This window comes from Filicampus tigris, chromosome 20 (assembly GCF_054856515.1).
Source record: "Filicampus tigris isolate MCC_2025a chromosome 20, RoL_Ftig_1.0, whole genome shotgun sequence".
In the NCBI taxonomy this organism is placed as follows: domain Eukaryota; kingdom Metazoa; phylum Chordata; class Actinopteri; order Syngnathiformes; family Syngnathidae; genus Filicampus; species Filicampus tigris.
Genome location: NC_141236.1, coordinates 5,604,223 through 5,629,373, shown reverse-complemented (window position 1 = coordinate 5,629,373; position 25,151 = coordinate 5,604,223). Strand labels below are relative to the sequence as shown.

At 40.3% G+C, this 25,151-nt stretch overlaps 2 protein-coding genes across 7 annotated transcripts in view; one reads left to right on the top strand and one right to left on the bottom strand.

The window, feature by feature from the left end:
- Window positions 1-854: 854 nt before the first annotated feature.
- Window positions 855-15,406, top strand: elp3 (elongator acetyltransferase complex subunit 3). The gene is made up of 15 exons (XM_086018194.1): window positions 855-1,018; window positions 1,370-1,469; window positions 1,909-2,047; window positions 2,183-2,253; window positions 2,411-2,474; window positions 2,645-2,713; window positions 3,693-3,847; window positions 7,227-7,388; window positions 7,460-7,586; window positions 11,004-11,197; window positions 11,652-11,742; window positions 12,670-12,735; window positions 12,800-13,027; window positions 13,103-13,184; window positions 14,198-15,406. The coding sequence occupies exons 1-15, from the start codon at window positions 997-999 to the stop codon at window positions 14,287-14,289; spliced, it is 1,662 nt and encodes a 553-aa protein (XP_085874320.1). The 5' UTR covers window positions 855-996; the 3' UTR covers window positions 14,290-15,406.
- The window catches only part of LOC147127978 (serine/threonine-protein kinase pdik1l-B), a 40,389-nt gene continuing 20,699 nt past the window's right edge, over window positions 5,462-25,151 (bottom strand). For 4 of the 6 annotated variants that reach the window (XR_015083750.1, XR_015083749.1, XR_015083752.1 and 1 more), the window contains 4 exons: window positions 21,395-22,098; window positions 21,050-21,275; window positions 18,687-19,004; window positions 5,462-5,595 (listed from right to left, as the gene is read on the bottom strand). Coding sequence is in view for 1 of the 6 variants with exons in the window: in XM_086018209.1 (XP_085874335.1) it covers window positions 18,766-19,004; window positions 21,050-21,275; window positions 21,395-22,087 (1,158 nt within the window). In the remaining 5 variants the exon portion in view is untranslated. Of the gene's footprint in view, window positions 5,596-16,371; window positions 19,005-21,049; window positions 21,276-21,394; window positions 22,099-22,436; window positions 22,581-25,151 lie in introns of those variants that run through there. The other 2 variants (XR_015083748.1, XM_086018209.1) reach the window with 2 other exon arrangements.

The window sequence follows — 25,151 nt, the reverse complement described above, 5'->3', positions numbered from 1 at the left end:
GAGACGTTGAGACAGACTGTGGGAAACAAGACACTCGTCGTCACCATGTAGGCAAACGTTGTTTCATATTCACGAACTACATGGCTGAAGTGGGCACAACACAATATATCACAGCAATTTCTGTGGAAAACATGAAAAATATTATAATCAGCACTTTAATATGCTCACCAGAGTCCGTGTGTAAGAGCAGGGCGTGTAGTCACTGTACTCGTCGATGTGTTCGATTTCTTTCCATTCGGGACAGCTGGTGACATGATTGATTGATATGTACTGTATAATTTCCGGTATTCCTTTAAAGGAATACAATTAAGGAATGGCAATTAATTTTCATGTTTTTAATTACTTTTTAAATATTCTATTTCTAATGTAGCTACCACATGTTTTTACTTTGCTCAACCACTCAAATAAAATATTTTGCAAATTATGAGCGTCTTCTCGTGTGTGCGTGCGCGTGTTTGTGAAGTTAAAATCTTATGTTACATGACATAGCCGTAGTATACACCCGACGTATGTATGCGAATATGTACACATGTACAGTTTTCTGTATATGTCGACCTATTTGTAATTGCTTTTATTTTGCCACATTTTGCTAAACTGGGTATATATTATACTGCTGAAGACTGTATAGCAGAAATAAATGCTTGGATAGCTATCGGAGCTCTTCTGAGAATCCACTTTTATTTTTTGCATAAATGCACTGTGAAAAACAAATCACACTGCCATCCGAGGCATGAAAATTACGTGAAGGCAATTTCAATCTTTTTTTTAAACGTATTCACATGTTGAGGACCTGTTCAGCTTGTTGTGCAAATTGCGCATACTGGTTTCAATACGAATCTCTTTTACGCCATTTTACGACATTGTCAATCGTTAAACGATAGGCCGTGTTCCGATACAACGTGGAGTTGTTTACTATTTTGCCTACAACCGTAGTCAATGTGCATCTGTAAAGTTCTTAATCCAAATTGTATTTAGACGGATAACGGATACGGAAGAATGGGGAAGCCAAAGAAAAAGAGTGGGTTTGCCTCAAAGTGTTTGAAATAGCTCTCGGAATTGCTTTAACTTAGGCTGCCGGAGCTCATTGCTAATGCTAACGAGAAGTCTTATTTACCCATGTCTCACATACAATACAATACAATACATTTGTATTTATATGATTGAAAGCTATGTGTCAAGCACCGTTAGCAATTGTATAGTTTCACTAGCAAGTCATCAATGTTTTGTTGCCACAAGATTACATAATTTTCTGTTATTTTATTGCGTTTTGTTATCGTAAATGTGATCAGTGAGCGTATAGTGTGTTGTCGCTCCTCTCAATTTGTAAGTAGTTGGTACATTTTTACAACTGGATATTTCTTTATGACAGGTGACCTCAGTCGAGCTGAACTGATGATGATGACAATCGCCGATGTCATCAAACAGCTGGTTGAAGCACACGAAGAGGGAAAAGACATCAACCTCAACAAGTATGTAACACTTGACATTATTTTGAAGTATGAGCAAAGAGTTTGTGAAAAGGTGTACTATACATAATCACTGTATTGTAATAAATGCAGGGACATCATTAAGACAACAGTGTAGAAAAGAGGTTGCATGTTCTGGTATATAAAGTGAGGTGTAGTATGGTTCTACACCACTGCAAACCACAACAGTAATAAACTCTTTGCTGGATTTATACTTCTGAGAGTGGCAATTAAAGATGTATTATCTTTGTAATGACTGAATTAAATGTCCAAGTAGTATATAATTTTCCGTGTCAGTGTAAATTAGTACCGGAAAAATGCCTGGTAGCCAATGATCAGGAACTTTAAACTGCCCCGCCCTCCAACTGTTAAAATCAACTTTAACCTCAACTACAGAGTTATCCCCCTGTTGCAGCCCTTTACACTTCTTATTTTCTGACAGACTGAAAACAAAGACCTCCGCTAAATATGGCCTAGAGGCTCAGCCTCGTTTGGTGGATATTATAGCTGCTGTTCCTCCACAATACCGCCGTGCTCTGGTACCCAAACTAAAGGCCAAACCAATCCGCACTGCCAGTGGGGTAAGTAGATCTCTGGAGCGTAATTAACATTGTTGACATTGCTGTTGCATGATAACTATTAATTCACTTGTCCAATTTGATTCAGTGTGATCCGTAGAAAAATTAGGTGTTCTTTTTTTTTTTCTCTCTCTACAGATTGCAGTTGTCGCTGTGATGTGCAAGCCACATAGATGTCCACACATAAGCTTCACAGGCAACATTTGTGTGTAAGTGTATTTGTGTGTAAATACTTTTTCGCCGTAAATGATACTGATTGTGTGCGGAACTGATTGCAATTACAATACTTCAAAATACCCATTATTTGTCTCAAGTTTCACAGGTTTTCATAGTCATCATCATGTTCTGTCATGTTCATGTTTGTAGGTACTGCCCTGGTGGGCCGGACTCAGACTTTGAATACTCCACGCAGTCCTACACTGGTTATGAGGTAAGAAAAGGTTTTTTCAGACTGCCGTATTTCCTCTTGTTCAGTAGTGGCCTGAACTTAACATAAGATCCTCTTCAATTGTGCACATGGACCTCCTATACAACATTTGGCTTGGTGTCATTAGTCTTTGAACATATCTTTAATTGCTCTCTTGTTTTTCCTTGTCATAGCCCACCTCAATGCGAGCAATTCGAGCGCGATATGATCCCTACCTTCAGACCAGGCATCGTGTGGAGCAGGTCAGTCGTATGCTTTCAGCGTGGTGGTTGATACCACTGGCCAATGAGGGCGTGTAAATAGACACTTTAGCCATAACTTCATTGTCCCAGTATGCAAAGTACCAGCACACAACTACATGAACTTTCCTGACAACTTTTCTTCTAATGAAGCTTGTTGAGCTGTTTCCAATTCACTTAAACTACACTCCAACGATGCAGTCATGAATTTACAAAAGAGGCAGGAGTCAGGTGAACCAAACACTGGCTTACTGGCCGCTGACTTGCTTGTGACGTAACTCCGATCGGAATACATTTAAATTTCTTTGCTATGTTATATTTATTCCTCACTCTGAATTTCAACATGTATTTTTGTTAACTGATTCACTCATAATGTATTTTTCAATACGTGTTTTGTCTACAGCATTCTCTAATTTAAGCTTTTAAATAATCAATTACAAATGACTGACATCATTGTTATGTTGTCATGTTCTGTTCTTCAGCAAGCTTTCCAATGATACAAACCTTTTGAAAATAGGATTGAGATTGAGAAAGTTTTGGGGCCATCTGTCAAAACTATTATACGCACACAAGTGCGAACAAAATGAGCCGGGATGCACGTGTTGTGAATTCGCCGGTGATTTTGGAAGGGCCCTTCACACTCTTGGTTGTAATCTGCAGTCTCAATTCTTTCCCCGCATCTTTTTGGTCTCATATCAAATTCTATTTTCAATTAGGAATTATTCACTTCTTTATGTTAGGATACAATCTCATGTAAGATGGCAACAGAATGTCCAGCAGCAGCGTCCTGTAACTACTTCTCCTGACAGCAGAGGTCACTATTGCATCTACTCATCTGACCCCCCAAAAAATGCTACTATACGTGGTTTTTCTTTTCTCTTTTTGATACATTTGTTATTCTGTAGCTCCAGTAATTTGTTAATATTTTGGTATGACAAAACTGCACATCAATAACGTTTATGTATTTTTGTGTGATCTGCAGCTAAAGCAGCTGGGCCACAGTGTGGATAAGGTGGAATTCATTGTGATGGGTGGGACCTTCATGGCTCTAGCTGAAGAGTACAGGGATTACTTCATTCGCAATCTCCACGACGCTTTGTCTGGACACACTTCAAACAATGTGGCCGAGGCTGTCAGGTACCCAAAAGTTTATCACTTTGACTGACGTGAGTCACGTGACCATAAGTTAACTTCATAAAAAGATCAGAATGACGGATTTAATCATTTTTTTCTGTGCATATTCCCGTCACCATTGGTAACTCAACAATTTCATCCATCCTTTTTCCACACTGCTTGTTCTCATTTGGGTCAAGGGTGAGCTGGAGCCTATCCTACCACCTGGCCAGTCAGTCTCACGAGTACTGTATACAATGTATTGTTTTTATTTAACACTTTAATCAAAGTGAACAATCTCAAAAAGACAATACATAGCACTGACTTGTCATTGTAGAGCTAACCCATGTCAACCCCAAAAAAATTGATATTCTGATTAATATTGTGTTTGTGGAATACGAATTAAGCAGCAAAATCCACCTATTTTTTGGGATTTTGATGGATGTGAATTTTGCTTCTGAACTCATATCTCCACAAACGCAATTGAAATCAGAATGCCGTGTTAAGACTAGTGGGGGCGCATGCAACATATTATTGTAAATACAATTTTGGGGTTAACTTCCCTAGAAGATACATATTGTGACGTGTCATCGAAGTATACGTATTTTATTTAATTTTAGATTAGTTTAATTATTCAGCTGGTAACTTTTTTTAATGTTAAAATTTGACCAAAACATTGACTGTTGAGTTATTTAATGTTACTGGAATGTATTAATCCCATTCCAATATATTTCCTTCACAAACTGTTGGCTGGTTGACCCAGCCACCGTGCTGGATAATACAGCAACGAATGAATGTAATATTCTTGTGTACACTAGAGGGAGCTGTTTCACTATCTGATCGCTTCTTGAAATAACAGAGGCAAAAATATAATACAAAATGCGGGGTGGGGAATGTATCTAAACTATGGGGCTTTTTAGGACAAGCTTGTTAGCCATTATTGTCCTCGAACAAATTGTTCCCGGAACTTGTATTCTGACCACACAATACATAAAAACTGACCCCTCGGTCTTTGACACAAACTCACCACAACAGCTACCATTCCATTAGATGAAGCTTTAATGCCCGTGCCAGCTGTCTCCATTAGATGTCTGATCCAAAATACAGGAGAAATAGGGCCATCTCTGGGAGTGTTTTGGGTCTGCTTCCATTGATTTCTCGCTTACTGAGGTGCTGAGCTTTGAATGAAATTGTGCCCTCGCCTGCTCAGAATGGATGAGTAGCAACTTTTAAGATGACTTGGAGAAGATTCAAAGTCAAAGTAGAATTACCCATTTGTTCATGAGCTGACGACGTCAGACGATTTGGACCAAATAATAGCTTTTTCACAGGACTATGTTTGTTTACTTCCCTAAAGTCTGATAAGACCAGAGAGGGCAGTTTGGTTGTGCATCATTTTCCCAGCATATGTATGTGTTTGCTGTGTGTGTGTGTGCGTGTGTGTTAGAAAAAAAATAAAAAAGCTTATCAACTATCAGCAGGCCTTGTTAAGATGCTTTGATTGCAGTAATTGCTATGGAGTTTCAGTGGTGGGCTGGGGTGTGTTTGTGTATATAGAGTGTGTGCCCATGTATGACACTCACCTCTCACCATGGCCAAGCTGCTCCAAATCTTTTCACATCAGCGAGATATGTCGAGATAATCGCCGAAGATAATAGACTTTTTTATTGATTCATTTCACACAATCTGATTGTCCTCTCGGCAGCACAAACGCCCATAATTGGTGTAGATCAAGCAGCAGACTGTAAAAGATGGATATTTACTACCGGCGCCTGCAGAATCAGAAGAAATGTGAGCTGGTATGAGGGGAGCTAATGGTCATTGGAAAATGAAAAGCAGTATGGTGTGACAACGAGATATTTCTCTTCGTCCTACTTGAAATCAACCAGATGCGCCAGATTCTTTCAGGTCCAATGTCAGTCCAACATTTCCGACCTCTCAAAAATTCCCACTGATACACTTGAAAATCTTGTAGAAAGGCTTCCCAGAAAAAGGTGACTAAATTTGCAACTTCCATTTTCAATTTATGTGCATAGCCATGGAATTAGTTTTGTTTATTTTGTATTATAATCATGATTATGAATAGCACTGTTAAAAAACGGACTAAACACAGCCGGAAGTAGATTTTGGTCCGTCTATGTAATCATCACGAACGGATTTCACAGTCCGTCATTAACGGATGCCCGTTTTGCTGACGAGAGACGGAAACGCGACCCAGACTGCATTGACTGGTGCACTGGCTGGCACAGCAGGTGCTGAGAGAATCATGAGCTATCCAGGCTGACTAATAATTAATATAGTAGCTTTGAGTACAGAGACAGTTTTACAGAGAAGTTCTTGTGGATTAGGTTTTACATTTCTATTTTTATTTTTGGAAAGAGTGGGGTTATGAGGTTGTGAACTGTATTTTGCTCCCCCACCCCCCGGATTGATGATTGACGGACCGTTGATGTTTACTGACAGAAGTGCGGTTAAAATAACATGGCAGACGATTTACAGTTTGGTTCGTCTTGAAAAATAGATGGATGATGGACGGTTACCCGGGCTGCTGACGGATGACCAATGACGGACCGGCAAACTTAAGTAAAATGCTCACCTCCGCTTATGGGATCCAATACAAGAGTTGTATCATAACCAAAAAAAAAAACCTATCTTTTATGAAAACAATCACCCATACTGTTTCAACGTGCTATTAATGTAGCAATATATTTATGAAGTGTCCAGCGAATGCATTTTTTCCAATGATGTTCTCATTGGACTATTTGTGAGGGCTGGATACCAACCACATAAAAAGAGAATGTATTTGTTAATAGTGAATTAAATACGACCTACTTAAAACAGCAGCTTTTTATGGGGTTTATTCAAGCTTTTTTTCTACTGTAGTCTGGAATGAGAGCAATTACAGCCATCATAACCGTAAAGTCAAGGGCAGTTAAACCAAAACAATGTGCTGAAAAATGTTGAGTTAGCTAATGATGCTTTCTGGGATTACTGTGTAACTATGAGAAGCACCTTTCACAGTACATATACTGTAGTCCATTCATTGTTATCGTAACCCAAAGGATGATACTGAATTTGTATTTCACAAGAGTATGTATCCATTGACTATCAAAACTTCCTCTCCATAATTTAGTTCGATTGCGTTTGACATAACGCAAATACTCATTAATATGTCATTGAGCATTTGCTTTGCAATCACATTTTTTGCTATCATATTACTTTTATTGCATCTGCATGTCCTTAACGCGAGGTTAATGTTAACTCTGCGAGTAATGAGCCTTGCACCCTCTCAGCATGTAAATTGATGTTGCTAAATTACCCCAATAATGGTGTCTCCGTCAAACTACGGTAAGTTATGTTGATTTAAATCTTTAAAAAATATATATTTATATAACATCCACAGGTACTCTGAGCGCAGTAACACCAAGTGTGTGGGAATCACTATTGAGACGCGCCCCGACTACTGCCTGAAGCGACACCTGAGTGACATGCTGGGCTACGGCTGCACAAGACTGGAGATCGGTGTCCAGAGTGTGTATGAAGATGTGGCCAGGGATACAAACAGGTCAATGCAAGAGTCTGCAACTAAGCAAGGATCTGGCCTGACCGTGTTTGTTTGTGCACACGTTCCTGCAGGGGCCACACAGTTCGAGCTGTGTGTGAGTCTTTCCACCTTGCAAAAGATGCCGGCTTCAAAGTGGTGGCCCACATGATGCCAGACCTACCCAATGTCGGCATCGAGAGAGACGTGGAGCAGTTCATTGTAAGTGTTTATTATTGTAAGGGTATATTATTAGTAGTAGTAATAGTATTTTAGTTTCAGAGAGGTGTTAATTAGAGCGATTGTGATTCATAGGGACAGTACAAGAAGTATCTTTTGTAGAGGTAGCAGTTCCCAGACAAAAAGTGCAGTATACTTAAAGTTCACTTCAATGTAGCAATTAGTTTGTTTACAAATAATTTACTATGTACTGTAATTTCCCATGATTAATACGCTAGCCCCCCCAAAAAATCTAAATTGAGCCCTTGTATTTTACAAGCGTCAATAAACTTACGAAGATGCTCACATTTAATAGCAATAAACAACAACAATAAATCGCGCTTACATTACAATAAAATAAGATGTCTGTCATTGCTGCAGACATTTCATTTTCTGTTTCCGGTTCAGTCGCACCACAAGTGTTTTATTAAAATGGTTCCATTTAAATTGCATTGAATAATTTTTTAAAAAATTGTTTTTTTTTAATCTGGGATTTTATTTTAAAGCTATATCAGAGAGCCTCACTGTGATTAGCTGAAGTGTGAAAAGAGGCGGGTCTTGGCCCTTGTAAACAATGAAGTTGCCGTTGGTTACTTTTTCCCCAATAAACCTGTTGTGTGGAGGAGACAAATCCTGACAATGACTCCAAATCGTTTTTTTGGAGCAAAATGGTCATGACGGAAAAAAGGCAAGAAATTCAGTAACACTAATAAAATAAGAGGAAATATGAATATTTACTTTGCAATTTGATTTACATTTAAATGTCCTGCTTGCAGCCCTAAAATTACAAGTTAGGGAAATCTATTAAAAAAATTAAATAAAAATATGGTGTGCCCCCTGCAACTACTAGATCACTTATTAGCCTTATTTTCCTAATGCGATTTTTAGTCCACTCTGAATTGTTATTATTGGCTATTTTCTTCAGGTTGATATCCAGTCATTAAGATGATGCATCAACTCAGTCATTAGCGTTGTTGTTCATGGCATCGTCACGTCTCGTTTTGCTCTGCCTCACCATGCGTCATTACTACTTACTGCACAGTGGTGTAGTATCTAAAAAGTCCTTCATGTAGAATCTAAAATAGCAACGCTGTCGGTCCCGACTGTGCGGTGACTCAAAAGAAGAGGCTGTCAGATGTCTCTCAACAGCGGGCTCACTCTGCAGCTCTGATTGGAAATGCAGCTTTAATGCGAACGTGACGAATCAGAACAGAGCGTGACTGTCGGATATCAGCAACTCGGTTTGATGCCTTGAACAATTTCTGCTTATTTGGTTGATTTTGTTTTGCTCATACACCAAAAATGAAGTAATTAAGAAATGCAGTGATGCAAAACAGAGACGTGTAACTCATCGGTGACTGTGAGATTGTGACACGCCCCCGCGGCTCTTATGGAAATGTGTCAGTCAGTGTCTCAGCGCTGAGGGGTTGGAACGCTTCCTCGCTGTTTACGCTGTTTAGCGTTTCTTGAACTTTTCTTCTTTCATCTCTGTGCCTAATGTGTTATACCTGCAAAGTTGTGACTCACTTCTTTGTGAAAAAGTTCAAAACCAGGAGTTCCCCTTCAGATAATAAAAACAAAAACACAGATACAATAGGCAAAAATAAAGGAATTGCTTTTAGAAGCCCCCCAAAATATTTTTTGATGTTTTTTTGGGGGGTGGGGGGTGAACACGTTTGGGAGAAATATCTTGTTTGTTCTACTGTTTGGATTTGAATAAAATTATGTGGCGATGAACAAAATGATGCACCGGGGTTTAACCAAGTTAAATTATATTAAGCAGGGTGAACAGGAGGGTTTTTTTGTCAGTTTTTGTTGTAAATCAATAGAAACAGTCTAACACTACAGACCAGAAGTTTATAGTAAAGACAAATCTGACTTATAAGTTCTCCTATGCAGGGCATTGATGTGGAATGCTGTTTGTGACACGTTGCCATTTTCTGTAAATGTTCTGAACTCCTGTTTTGACACTAATGACTCTTGTAGCCATGATAATACAACAATCCGTAGTTTGAACTTGCAACTTATACCCTAACAAACCGTCTTTACCGTGCATGTCCGTGACGTCGGTATATGTGTTTCTTTATTCCCGGAAGCTAGTAGAAGCAGAGCGAGCGAAAGACATGGCGTGAAACAACGCTAACTTTTAAAAGTAGAAATGGACGGAGCGATGATTTGTTGACATGGGAGTCGCTATGGCTTCTTCTTCAACTACTACCATTTCCGGTATATTTGGCCAATCTGCGCATGTCAAAATAATTTGTTCCACTCGAAAGTGTGATGCATGAACACGCAAGTCCTAATCGGATCAATATTTATAGTGTCCGTGAAAACGGTGCATCCGATCATAATTTTAATCCAAACTCTGACTGGATTAAAGAAATGTTGTAGCCACGGAAAGGTCCAAACCAAGATTCAGACCTCCAACGCAACCAGAACCTTTGAGTTGCGAGGCAGCAGAGCTTACTTATACGCTACGTTGCTTTCGTCTTGAAATCTGGTATTTATTTTTATCAAGTAATTGGCGAGAACAAATGAAACATTTGTGATATGACGCAAGCAATAGATGAGATTTCAGTGGAAATATTTTGAATCAATGGCGCCTCCTTGAAAATTGAATTCTAGCCTCATTGGCACAGCTCCAGTCGTGATGAGCCAGAGGAAGCCCGGATATAATTTGTGTCTCGTAATAATAATCAAATGTATTCAATTTGTTTATAATGGGATTTTATAGCGAGGCAGCCGTCAGACCGGATGACAGTCACTGCAGGCAGAAAGCGTCTGTAGCACAACTATGCATCCTCCTTGCGTCTCCCATGGTTGTCCTGATAGTGAAATTCGATTACAATTCCCCTCTAGCCTGCGATCCTCTCTCACTTATCTCTCATTTACAGATGCTCTCTGTCCAGGGAGAGACGGCCTTAACAGGGCTCCTCTCCTTTAAGCAGCAAGAGCTACGATATGAGTACGAAATAATATTGTATAGAGCTAAAAGCCACCCAAATAATCAGACACCTTTATAGGTAGGACTATAATATTATAGCAGTCTGGTTTCATATACTCCGATTAGGTTTAGTGCCTAGCCAAGTGGGAGCAGTGATGACAACCTATTTCCAAGACGCTTTTCAAACTTTCACGGTGCCGATCGTGGCAGTCAGCAGAGAGAAGTGTAAAATGACAGGAAATTATATTGATTCACTGCAGCGATCCAGATCGTTTCATCTGGTTGGTTCGACTGAATAAGTCAGGGCTGTTATTTCGTGGTCTCTTTTTTGACATCCGCATTATACAACGGCTGGCTGCTCGTAATGTTTGTGTCAGGAACTTTGCACAGGGACATGGGTCATTCTTTTATACGATTGAAATACTTTTCTCGGCATCTGAATGAATCTCTTTTGATATCCGTCTGTCTTGTTGCAGGAGTTTTTTGAGAATCCAGCATTCAGGCCGGATGGTTTAAAGCTGTACCCGACTTTGGTGATTCGGGGTACAGGCCTGTATGAGCTGTGGAAGACGGGCCGCTACAAGAGTTACACGCCCAGCACCCTGGTCGACCTAGTGGCCCGAATCCTGGCGCTGGTGCCGCCCTGGACACGGGTTTATCGTGTGCAGAGGTAAATGCATGTTTACTGCATCAGTCTGGAAGGCTGTGTGTGGGTGTATTTATGTGTATATTTGGTATATTCTTTATGTGTATATTTTCCATGTGTGTATATTTTTGGGGCTGCTCAGCAATCAGAAGGTTTGAAAAAAACGAGACTCCATCACCGATTCGATCAGAAGATGGAGGATTATATCTAGTTAATTTGTATACATACTCTACAGTTGGATATGGAACAATTGAAATATAGTACTCAGTTTTGATTGACATTACCACAGAGCCATTTATTAACAATATGTATAAAACTGTATGTTGTCATAAGTGGCATTTGAGGCATTCTAGTATTTTGGTTACTTTAATTTGGTTAATTTATTTTGGACCCTACAGTACCCAAATTGCATTTCTTATATAAAGTCTGGTCAGGACCTCGCTTTTCAGAGATAATTTACTTTGTCTCCGCCCATTAGGGACATCCCAATGCCATTGGTGAGCTCTGGAGTGGAGCACGGAAACCTGCGAGAGTTGGCACTAGCCAGGATGAAGGATATGGGCACTGAGGTGAGACGCCCCTATTAAACTAAAAGACAAAAAAAGGAGTCCAAACACTCACCGGGATCACCAAAGACCTCAGAGCATAGATCAAATTGATGCTAACTGCGGAATTTGCCTGAGCTGCTGTGGTAGGAGGACAGATTTATAAACCTGCCGAGAATAGATCAGAATCAATGGAGCATAGAATAGAAGTGAAGCACCTCCCCTGAGTTCATTCCAATTGATAACACCTGCACCATCAGACTCTCTAACCTGCTGGCAACCTCCAACATTTATCAGCCAACTTCACCTTTAATTTCATTTTCACTTCCACACAACTCATCAAACTCACATGCAAACATGAAGTGTTCTGCATTCCTTGTAAGGGAGTCTCATTGGAATCATTCGTTATTACCTCTACCAAGTGAAAGATATGCAGAAGGGATGGACCGATTATCGGCCGGGCCGATTATCGGTGTCGATATTTGGCGTTTGGATGAATATCTGCTGATTATCTTTTTTAAAAATCTGATGGCCGATAATACATCAATTTAAAACTGTGTTGAAATCAAAACAAAGATGTAAAAGTTTAACATTTCTGTCATTTTTTAATTTTGGAGAACTTAATTTACTGTAGAAAACTACACTACATCTTAGAATTTTATGACAAAGATGTGTATTGTCAAAAATTTCTTTTAATAATTTCAAAAATCCACATTATGCAAATCTGAAAAAATGTTCAATAAACATATGCTTAAAGACGTTTCGACAAAGTTAAGAGTTTTTAATTTTTTAAATATTTTCTCTGAATATTGGTTATCGGCGTTCTTGACTACTAATAATTGGTATCGGTCCTGAAAAAAGCATATCGGTCTATCTCTAGTATGCAACGCATAACCTAATTATCACGATGCGTGTATGTCCCGCTTAAGTTGAAGTTTTCCTTGTGTGCAGTGTCGAGATGTTAGAACCAGAGAAGTTGGCATTCAGGAGATTCACCACAAAGTTCGACCCTACCAGGTAGGCAAAAGCATCCTGGAGATGATCATTGCTAAAGAGTCATAATGTTATCTGGCATGTTCAGGTAGAGCTAGTGCGGAGGGACTACGTGGCCAACGGTAGCTGGGAGACCTTCCTCTCCTATGAGGATCCCGAGCAGGACATTCTAATAGGACTGCTGCGTCTGCGGCGCTGCTCCCCGCAGTCGTTCCGACCAGAGCTGAAAGGGGGCGTGTCCATTGTCCGCGAGCTGCACGTGTATGGCAGCGTGGTCCCCGTCAGCAGCCGGGACCCCAGCAAGTTCCAACATCAGGTACGCAAGTCAAAAACTGATGCGACACTCCTGTGGTTTATAGTTGAACTGATATCGTTTACCTTGGTTGATTAGGGATTCGGGATGATGTTGATGGAAGAAGCAGAGAGAATTGCTACGGAAGAACATGGCTCCTACAAAATGGCGGTCATTTCAGGTTAGAATTACAAGTATAGGATGACTTCTTTTGACCCATACGCAAACATCCACACTAGGCATGGGCCCATATTAGATTCTGATATGATAACCGTCAGTAAAATATCTCAGTATTAAAATTACAGCCCCAAAAAAAAAAAAAGGTAAATAAAACTGCTTTTTTTTTATTTTATTTTATTTTTAAATAAAATATAGAATATTTTTAGTCCATTAAGAAACTTGTACCATATTAAATTGAAATAAATAAATAAATGTTAAAAATCTGCTTTAATTTTCCTACGTTTTCACTGGTGAGCTATTTTTAGAACAGACCCATGGGCTACTCATGTTGTCCTTGGGGCTAACTAGTACACGCTGGCACCATGTTTTTTGGGGGACAAGGCAAGGACAAGACTGTGCCCTGCTTAGAAGTGCCCTCAAAAAATAGAAGAGCTCATTACCAGTGACAGAGAATACCAGCAGTTATTGAAACCTTGACTTTTTAAAACCACGGTAAACTGTCAAACCGGTAATTGTCCCATACCTAATCCACACTCATGTTTATTGCGTGGGATACATTCCAGACCCAATTTAATTTTAAATTTCTCACTTTTTTTTTTTAACCTGATTAGAGTACAAATTGTTTATAGTGACTATGCCCATACTAAATCTCTACACAGTTGAATTAAAGGAAATAAAACAAAAGACATAATATCCTATCACTTAAGATTACAGTGAAGCCCCTCATATGCGCGGTCCTGCATTCACAAATTTCCCTATCACTTTGAAAACTAACCCCCATTGTTCGCTGAAAACCTCACCTATTCACTTTGTTGTGCTCTGGCCAAAGCAGTAACTGTAGAAAACAATAAGTGAGTTGCGCAGCTTCATTTAGACGAGAGTAGTCATTTGCCGCAATCTTGTGGCACTCATAGAACATTACAAATCCTTTTAGGTGGGTGTCAGTTACTCGCAGAGTCTCACTAATAGCACCGACCTCTACAAGGTTACAGTTGTTTTTCTTCTCCTTTCCAGGTGTAGGAACAAGGAACTACTACAGGAAGATGGGCTACGAGTTGGAAGGACCTTATATGGTTAAGCTTCTATATGAACCCAGATTGAACTGAACCTGGACATTGTTTTTAAATCAGCATAAGAAGACAGCACACAGACAAGTTTATCTTACTGAATCGTTTTGGGCCATCGATTATAATTTCCCCCACTTTTTAGATTTATTTCATCAAGAATCTCTAGGTAATGCCAGGGTTTGGTTGGGTTGTTTGAATTACATTATGGCTGCATTCACACTACATGACTCAAGTGATACGAGGCCGTATTGGATATCAGCAAACGCACAGATAGGTTATACCCAAATGACGCAAATAAAGCAACTACAGCAAAAGTTTGAATTATTAAATGTGGTCTAAAATGTGCTACACATGGGTATGTCAATCATTATTACAGTAAATAAGCAGAATAATTGGAGACAGTGGAGTAATGTGGAGGTTTTTCTCATTTAAATCAAAAAGTGGGGTGGGGACAGTAAGCCCTAATGTGTTATGCATTTTTATATTATATATTTGATATTATATAGATAGATAGATACACACATACTTTTTTTCCAGTCAATAATACAGACCCTTAATTAGAATATCCTTCATTTGGCCAGGATGAGCAGCCAGGTTAGACATCACACCAAAGAGAGTCCATTACGAGCCAAGTGGCTATTAATATCAGACGGGAAGAATGACCTGACCTGCTAACTGTTGTGTAATTACACCATTTTGATTTATATTTGACTACCCGGTATTTAGGCCACATCATTCTTTTAATCCAATTTCATGAATGTACTGCATACAAATGATTTTGACGGACAGAAATGTAAACATTGTTTTGTTTTGTCACAAAGAATAAAGTGCAAAATATTGTGACGTCACTGGCGTTGTGAATTGTGAGTTTGCAGATGTTATTAGATGTGAATGTCAAAACAACCCCACTGCTCCCCAAAAAGGTCATTCGCCTCCGAGGTAATTTCCTCCCCCAATGACGAGGATGCCAACCCCTGCAGGACATCGTCAATGATTGCCCCATAAGAGTGTTTTAGTGGCTCATTTGACACAGCCTCTGCAATTACAACTCCATCCGTTTTCTGTCTATTGAAAATTGACTGAATGCTGTGTGGAGCCACATTTCTTGGAAAGCCTTTGTCATATGAGCAATAAAGCACTAATTCCTCACGCGTCACCCTACAGTCTGTCTCATATAGGTCCCGATTGAAGGGGGGGGGGGGGTTGACTGAATCGGAACAGCCGTGCGTAATTTCCTGCATGCGGCGCTCGTGTCGTGACTGGTGTTGCAGTCCTGACGCATTGAGGTTTTGGGCCACATTCACACTTTCTCTCTGCTCTCGCTCAGTGCTTATCAGCTGTGAAATGGCAAAGGACTTTCCCTCCCACCCTTCTCAGTCTTGCTGATTTTTTTTTTTTTTTTTTCCTCGTACAGGGGCCACTTTGGTTTAATCTTCTCTGCAACACTCGCAGACGTAGAGCAGGTCGTGCTACTCCAATGGTTCCCCAACCTTATTTGTCTGGCGTACCCCCCAAAGGTTTTTTGTCACACCATGAGTACCATCTCACTGATACTGTACGTGTTGCGGATTCTCCATAAGTAGAAAATAACTTTGTGTCCTAAACTCATAAGTCAACGTGAAGTACCTCTGGATGAGCGTGAAGGATTTTGACTGTGGCACATGTTCCATGTTTCCTACTACTTTGGCCCATGGCACTTTAGTCAAACATCATTAAATACCCGCGCTTATTGTGGAAAACAGATTTTAAACTCTCGCATTCTTAGGGGGGGGAAAAAAGCAGGTGGAACACAAAGTCTGCTTACGGCACCAGTGGCGTAAGAAAATACATTTGTGGCACCAAGCCAGTCACTAATTTGAGCTTCTTATCGGTAAAAACTACAATACTGTGATTCTCTGATGTGCTGAGTTTTTTTTTTTTTATTAATTCCACAGTAAAGATACCAAAAACATTTGGGTTTTTTTACATTATAAAACCGAAGCGATCCAAGCAGACCCAAAAGCCCTAAAGCCCAACGAAATAGTTGTCATTCACACAGCCAGTGACACCCACGCGGCTGTTAGAAAGGCAAACAATGGGCTGACTCAGACACACATTAAGGAAATTACTGCAAAGGATTGTGTGACGTGTTTATTTATACCCATTAATTTCGCAACCGAACTGGTGCACTATATAAATCCTAAAATATGCACTTTCAGTTGCGCAGGCAGCAGTTCATTGTGTGTATGTAGCGCACGGACCAAACACAAACACCCACCACCACGTTGACAACTTTCTATACTCATGTCCTGGCGTACGATGAGTAAGAACGTTTGGGAGAAAACTGATTTGGTTTTTTTCAGTAAAGTGAAATCGTAATTTCCCCAACTGTACTAATGATTTTTTTTTTTTTAACCAGTCCTCTGTTAACCAATGAAAAACTGACCTATTCTTTATCTGTATTCACCGTTTTTACGCCTAGGCCAAATCCCTGTCCTGAACCTTTATCTAAGGAGCTGTGATTAGTCCCAGATTTTCACAATTTGCAACAGGGCTTGGTCTGTATCCACCACAAACAGCAAGGGTACACTTTTTGTGATTAGATTTTTCTTTGATGGTGGAATTTTTTAAATGTAAAATATTTGACTTGTCTCAATAAAAGTTGGGAAACAGAGCACTACGCCGTGTGATCTACGTGTAGTATGACTTCTTTTCTCAGAAAATTATGGAAGGCTCTCTCTGATGGGATCTAATATTTTTGTTTCCCAAAAGATCTTTAAGTTCGTCAGCATAATTATTTCGTGGTCTCTCTTCTTGCGCATCTAAAATCCCAGTTTGTGTATGGTGTAAATACGGTATGTGTACTAACGCAAGGAAGACAACAATTACACATAACATTAGGGCAATTAAAGGAAAGTCTAATTTAATTAAATTTCAAAAAAAAAAAAAAAAAAAAAAAAAGAAATGCAATCAACATTGCAATCTATTGACATAAAGTAACAGCAGTAATCTCTCGGGTTTCATTATAGTCGTTTTACCTCCAACATGCTCCTTTTAATGAACGGCCGCCGGCAACAGCATGATGCTTTCATCGAACGCAACTTGAGTAAGTCCCAGAAGAGCTCAGCATGTACTCGTATGCTACATAAATGTATATGGACATGGATGTACATGAACCGGCTCAGTCGGGGTACCAATTCCATTAGACATTTCAAAGTAGAGCGTAATTCATTACTCAATTCCTGTACAACGTTCTATTTCTGATTTTATTTGTCGCGTTAAGATCCATGTTGTAGATTATATATTGGCTTCAATATTTTCCACACAGTTCTGAGGTTTCAGGTTCAAGGTTCAGATCTCTGGTCTCCTCTCACATTCCAAAAACATGCATGTTAAGGCCTAGATAAACCAAACCGACGTCGGAGTTTGTGAAGAGTCGTGGCGTCTGAATGCGCCGTCTGATTGGTGTAGCGACCAACGTCGTCGAGTCGTAACCCGTCTGTATGCGTCTCGGGGGCATTTGCGTATGTCGAATCCGCGTCGCCAGTCGTGACACTTGGTCACTCTGGTTGGCTGTTAGCTAGCAAATCAGCGCTCGGAGCACCGACGGGAAGTGACAAATACGGAGAAACAGTGAGCACGCCTTCGCTGCCTTTATCGTCATCCAACCACAAGAGCGAGGGTTGACAATTTAAGTATTTCACGATACAGTGTCAAGAACGTGATGGTTTACTTCGCGTGGGAGTTTATCGTGAACGAAGAATATAGCTGAATGCATTGTTTACGTTTTTATAATCCGCCCCCGGCCAACAGCTTTCCGGTTGGAGTTTTCTATCCATGAGAAATGGTGACTACCGCCGCCGATGGTATGGAAGGGTATTACATCTCATGCATGCGCAAAAGGTACTTTAATGGTCAGCGTTGCTGTCTGTCGTTGCGGTGTGTTTTTTACAGCGTGACGTGCCGACAGCCGGCCTGACGCCACAGGGGGTGAGCGTCTGTCACTGTTGGCCAACGTCGTTTTGTTCTATCTAGGCCTTTAGGTGAATTGAAGACGCTAAATTGGCCATAGGTGTGAATGTCTCTCACCCGTGCTCCTAATGAGATCAAGCAGTATAGAAAATAGAAAATAAAAAGGTTGCTTACGACAAAACAAAATGTTTACATTTATGCTTGAATTGACTGGTTTTCTTTGAAACTACCCTCAATTCTAAATGAATCGTAACAATTATCTTAGTCCCAAATTTGGAAATGTCCAAAGTTCTCCTGTTAAAATTCTTATGGAAATTTAAAGGCAACTTTGTCCCCTTTTTTCCAAAGGGGAGATGGACTCACATGACATGACAACTCCCAGTCTGATCAACAGCAGCATTCTTGCCGAAAAACTAAGCAGCCACAATCACCTTGAATCGTTTGAGGTGGCCTTGCTTTCCCCGCTTATCTCCGCTATTACTTACTCATGGAGGAAACGCTGCAGTCAGTTGACTCCACAGGCAATGTTTCTGCGGTGGCTGTGGCCATTAGGAGTGCTTTGCCTCAGTGGGAGTCCTCTTTCAGAGCGCCGCACACTCTGGACTCCAGCTGGTCCGCTGTGGGCCGGGCATTGGGGTTTGAGGCGAGCATGTCGAAAAGCAGGCTACACATCGCCGGTCCGGGTGGGGTGGGTAGCGGGGCTGCTCTTTTCCACTTCATGGGAATACACAGCTGGAGATCAGCGTTCTCCCACAAAGCTTCGCCCAGTGGCATCAACCAGCGACCCTTACACACATAAGCACCTAAAGAGGAAACATAAGAAAATACATTATTATCAAATTTTCTCGTCTCAGGCGGGAACTTCCGGTCCCATTATTATTATTCTTATTTTTTAAATTGAGATCCTAATAAGGATCTTTTGGGGGGGGTTCTAAAAAGCAAAAGATAAAACTGGGACAGCAGCGATAGGGAGGAACATGGATGATTGCAACCGTTTTGGAGAATCCATGGATTAATTCAAGAGAATTGTTTGTTGTCAGGTCAAAGAATGATTTGAAGCAAATGTGTCGTCTTGTGCCAGGCTTAAAAAAGCAGCAGAAGTAATGTGACGATATGATAATTTTCACAATATTTTGGAGAGGCTGGCAACATATAAAAAGCTCACGATACTGTACAAAAGCTCACAATATTGTGATAAATTTAAAAAAGCTAATTAAAAAAATAAAATAAATAATATTCTGTTTTGTATATAATAACAGAAATGTCAGGAAAATCCCACTAGAACATCTGAACTTTTTTTTTTTTGAAGGCAGCTTTGTATTGATTACACTTTACATAGGTTTGAATGGGATTGCTGTGTTCTTTACCCATTCCCAGTTATAAGATGCTGTGCACGCTTATTGTTTTCCATTTAAATACTAACTAAAGAAAGGTGGAAAGAAAGGCGTTGAAAGTCGCAACGGTGATGATGCGCAATTCTTCACAGGCGCTCGCTTTTCCCAACACAGGATCCGACTTGCCGAGCAACGAGGAAAAGGAAAGCGCCAAACACAGTAACTTTATTATCAATATCCGTGGCGACACGCTCTTTCTTTTGCAAAGTCAAATGCTGTAAACGTGTGACTGTTGAAAAAGGAAATAGTCAAGTCGTATAGCATTCCGTCCATCTGTGAAATGCCTCCAGCCGCCTCTCCCATTATCTGCCTGACAAAGTGGATTGTGATCTGCTAAATACCATTTTGCCTCTGTTCTTTTCTGGAATGCCACTGAAATCTCTCCCCCACTCCAATCCTAACCATTTTTATCCAGCCTAGTATGAGTATCACCGACCCTGGGACATTTTAAAGTAGACACTAAACTTGAGGATAATGGTTCATGTGAGCCCGCCACCAGTTTGATTCTGGATGGAAAGATTTTCTGGGAGTAAATAAATGTTTGTGTCATAATAACGCTTTCATTGTAATGTGACAGTGAAGCACTGGGTAGAAGTGGGCCCTGTGCTGTCATGTATGAAATGTCTCTTGATTATGCAGCCACTTGGGGTTCTTTTGCAAAAATAGGACATAAAATATAAAGGTCATCTTTCCTTGGGTTAAAGTGTTAGATGGGAACTTTTAATCTGCCTCAAGGCTGATTTAAAAAAAAAAAAAAAACACCAGCTCACTTGCATTTGTCATAAACATGAAGTTTCAATTAAACATCATTAATGACAATTAACATGACAAAAAGGCAGTGTTTGAATTAATGAATTTTATTACAAGTCAAATTGTTATCTGGGATTCCCACGGCAACAGCGCTTTTGGGGAAGGCGAGGCAGACACGCCGCTGTCGTCTTGTATTAAGAGGGACAGTGCCGCTTTAATCCCGTCTCCAAATTTTCAACCATCCCTCATCTTTCTGCCATTTACATTAACGATTAAGCGGCCATGCTTGACGAACACATGATGTATAGTATCTGACACTTTTAATATGTCCCAGTTAATGGAGTCAAACTCGATTCAGTGCGCCGCATCACCAACCTGTAAGATCGCACACGCGCACGCACTCAACCTTTTTGACCTCCCAGTTGGGGCTCTGCCTGGTATAGCAAGGTATGCACATACTGATTTTGTCTCTTCTGATCAAAGTCAGGCAAATGCCTCATTCTCAGATGTCTCTGAAAGATTATACTGACTGATTATCCTGCGGTGCGGGGTGTGCTAATAGTGATTTTTTTCCCTTCCGTATCATTTCGTAAAACAACCCGGGTTGACAACTGTTTAGCATGTTCAATATTTGTGATCACATTATGTGTGTAGTCAACACACAGTATCTTTAGAAGCACAATTTCTGTCCATTGTTGACTCACCAAGTTGTTCCTGTGTGGTTCCTTCCTCCAGGAAGGTGATTCTCTCCAGGACGGCCCAAAACATCACACCTAGTGAGAAGATGTCTGCCTGAGCTGTGTAGGTGAGTCCACCCCAAACCTCTGGAGCCATGTAAAAGTCTGAGCCACAAGTGGAGGAGAAGTGTTTCCTGGTCAGGTTTCCACGCACCAGACCCTCACTCATCTTGCTCAGACCAAAGTCAGCCACCTAGAGGTAGGTTTGAAAGCATAAAGTTCAAGCATGAACTCCCATCTTAAGGTAAAAGTGAGAAAAATGGATGGATGGATTGATGGATAGATATCCAATTACAGAAATGTCGGACAGACCTTAAAAACAGGGCCATTGGGTGTGACACTGACTAGCACATTGTCAGGCTTTAGGTCTCGATGGATTATACCAAGATTATGCAGAAAGGCCACGGCACTGCTGAGCTGCCGCACCACACTATGGTTTCCATGGGTGTCCGGTGGCCTGGAGAGCAGATACTGATTCAAGTCACCTCCGTCACAGTACTCCATCACGAGCCAGAGGGCAGAGCAGCGCAGGGATCCTGTCTGCTCATTCTCTCTGCGGGAGAGCCTCTTCCCGGATCTACTACGGGGCCTTTTTGGAGTTGAAAGGTGAGGGGAGTTTGATGGGAGAGTGTTGGTCCTGTCTTGAAGTCTGAACACAGAGTTAGTCCTCCTTTGAGTGTTAGACTGGGAACCTCTATCTTGACCAACATTTCCTTTTAGCACACTTTCGACTAGATATAAAGGCAGCTTCCCCTTTCTTAAGGGCTTTAAACTCCTCCACCCTGTCTGCAGGAGGCAATTGTGCAGTGCAATAACATTGACGTGGTTCTTGGCTGTGGCTCTCATGGCCCACAGTTCTTGCAAGTAGAGTTCAATGCATTCCGGGTCCTTGCAGGGCAGACGCTTGATAGCCACCTTATGTCCTGTTTTGGATATGCGACCCTCAAAGACCACACCATAGCTGCCTCGTCCTAACTCCTTTTCTAAAGTGTAGAGCTCCTCCATGTCTTACACGCCTGTTGTACAAGGATGACACAAGTAAGATACCGCATAAACATTTTAATGATATATCTTTTTATTAGGGATGCTCCGATCGATCGGAGTGTTTTTCAGAGGACAGCGACGATATTGTACTTTATTCATAAATTCAAAGAGAAGGCTGAGAGACAAAAAACTGAAACGCTGGTTAACGCATAACATTATATTATATTAACTTTGGCAGCATTCATTTGACAACTAGCTACGAGGGCTTCGAGCTAGCACAAGTCAACATAGCGACCGAATGTTTTAAACCTACACCATTAGTCAATGCGAGTCACGACACACACCAACATTGATCAAATTTCAAACTTACCCTCAAAATTGTTAAAATGACGACTGACGAAAAATTGAGAAAGTTGTAAACAACCCTCCTTGTATCATAAAATTGTAGCGCATTTCCGTGGAGGAAAAAAAACACCATAACAAAACGACGTAGGAGTACTTCCGTATTCGGACCGTCGCGCTTTGAGTGTAGGCGAATCATGATTGGCCGTATAAGTTCAGCACTGTGTTTTGATTGGCTATTTCAGAGCGGTGGCTGTAGATGATTTGAATTGCCTTCGTCCAATCACAATGGCTAAAGTCTCTGGTTCATGTGATTCGACATATATACTGTATTTGTTCATCTATTTATGCCAGCGATGTATATTGACATGCAGAAGAATTAAATGCTCCTCTATTTGATGGCAAAAGGCCCCCCCAAAAAATAAAAATGTGTATCCACCTGATGCCACTAATACAATACATTTTTATCTACATTTTTGTTTGTCCTTAAATACAGTTTATGATCATTTCATGTCTTTTTACTCTCCATTCATTCTTTGTGAAACCATGAATGCTAAAAACTACCTTTCCATGATAAGAAAAATGAAATCTGGCCAGTTACCAGTGCATAAGAAAATGTTGAAGATGTTGTTTTTATCTTATTTTTTTAATATATTTTATTGAAATTTTACATTATATATCTAACAAAAAAAACGGGAAAAAAAGAAGCAAAAGCCAACTGAATAGACAACAACTAACATTGAGCAGCCTGATTTACATAGAAAGTAATGAAAGCATAGTAAGGAGAGACAATCCCTCATATTAACTCCAAATATTCAAAGTTATACAATGTTATTTTAATTCAATATGAGTTTCTTTTACCTTTTCCTATTGTTGTTTGATAAAGGCTGAGATGATAGGTCACCATGTCCAGTTAGGAGTCTAGACTTGAGACTTATGACTTTTTCCTTTGGTATTGGTTAAAGCAGCAAGTCTAAAGCCTGCACTGCATTATTATTGAAGGTTGTTGGTGCACTGACCACAGATTGAATGTGTTGCATGTGTGTGTGTGTGTTTGTATTCCTGAGAGAATATTATAGGCAACTGAAGCCCTGAGAGACAAAACAAAAGTGTGTGCGTGTGTGTATTTGTGATCCATCGCTTCTATCAGCGATGCTAATCTTCAATAGTGCTCATTACTTGGGCAGGATGAAGTCAGTCACACTTGACTTGTTTTTATCTTGAAGCAAATGCCCTTTATTCTATTATCATATGTCACCTACTGACAGACGCAGACAGTGGCTATAATATACAGACTGCACATTCCAGTTAGGGAATGGGGAGATATTTTGTGGGGGAAACAAACCAAGGAGCCGGAATTGAATTTCCAGTAAAAAATTCAATATGACATTACAAGCTTTCTGAAAACATGTCGATTGATTCAATCGGAATTTAAACTGTAATCACCCCTGTTTTCGGACTCACTGTCTTTCTATGGGGGCTTTGTAGGCTAATTAAAGAGACCAGCTATAGGAGGGGCAACAGTAATTATTTCCTTGATTGAGGTCAACGCCCTCCCGTTTAATCCCGAAAAGGTCTATCCAGAGCTCCCCCCAACACCAAGTGAACATCAATAAACACCCTCCTACTCTGCTGTCATACATTTCACAACAGTCACCATATTAACCTGAAAATTGCCCTCAATGGGACCCAGGGTTGCAGGTTCAATGGCATCCTTCTTGCTAATACATTCCTGACGTGTTTCGTGTAAGACTGCCGGGATGCATTCCTAGTTTGAATATTTTCTATGGCAAGAAATAAAGTGTTTGTCCATCTTCAGTTGCCCTATCACTACGAGCCGGCAATGAAAATCTTTCATCTTTAATGTAAAAACACAAAGTACTGCTTTGTGCTTCCCTGAATGTCTACACTTTATTCGAGGTTTCTTTTGGTGGTTGATGCCGGTGTATTTTTGCCTGGAAAGAAAATTAAATGCCATTGTCTTTATAGGCATTAGCCTCTGCAGAGATGTTCCCTAGTCACACACCAATGGGTCTAATTGTGGAACCGGCCACCAAATCACCTCACAAGATGGAGAGCGCGAAAAAATCTCAACTTGAAATTACAGAAGATTACTACATGTTTTAGAAGCTGTGAGATGTGAATTTCACTTGCTCATTTCCAGAAGTGTGATGTTTAAAAAAAATAAATTAAAAAAACATTGCCAAATCACATTTTAATCCATCTTAACCAGTGAAAAGATAAACAAACACTATGGCCGAAGAAAAGTAATCAGAAAAGTACACAGAATGGAAATGCTTCTATCCATCCAATCTGTTTTCTCTACTGCTTATCCTCTTCGGGGCTGCAGGGAAGCTGAGTGGTGGGGTACACACTAGCTTGATCACCAGTCCATTATAGGGGTGACACACTTCAAGACATACAACCATCGACACTCTTAGTCCGATATACGATTTGTAACGATAAAGAGCTGTGACAGCCCACGCTTAAGACTCAGTATCAGTGCCATCAGTATATTTAAATTTAGAAACAGCATTCCAAGTGTCTCTGAGTCCACTTTTAAGGAATGATGATATTAATTTAGATTATATAATGATTTTTTTTTTTTTTGCTCTTATTAAATTCTCTTCTCATCTTCTACTCTCAACACACCTTGTTGACAATGGTCATTCTTTGACCATTATGTGTTGAAAAAAGCCAAAGAAAAAGCAAATCACCGACATCTGAACTAAGGTCCCATGAG

Bases quoted from the DNA above. Each gene is read 5' to 3' on its own strand.
- elp3 (XM_086018194.1), top strand. From the start codon at position 997: ATGGGGAAGCCAAAGAAAAAGA. The intron at 2,254-2,410 runs GTAAGTGTATTT...TCATGTTTGTAG, and splicing joins TTCACAGGCAACATTTGTGT to GTACTGCCCTGGTGGGCCGG. The intron at 2,475-2,644 runs GTAAGAAAAGGT...TCCTTGTCATAG, and splicing joins AGTCCTACACTGGTTATGAG to CCCACCTCAATGCGAGCAAT.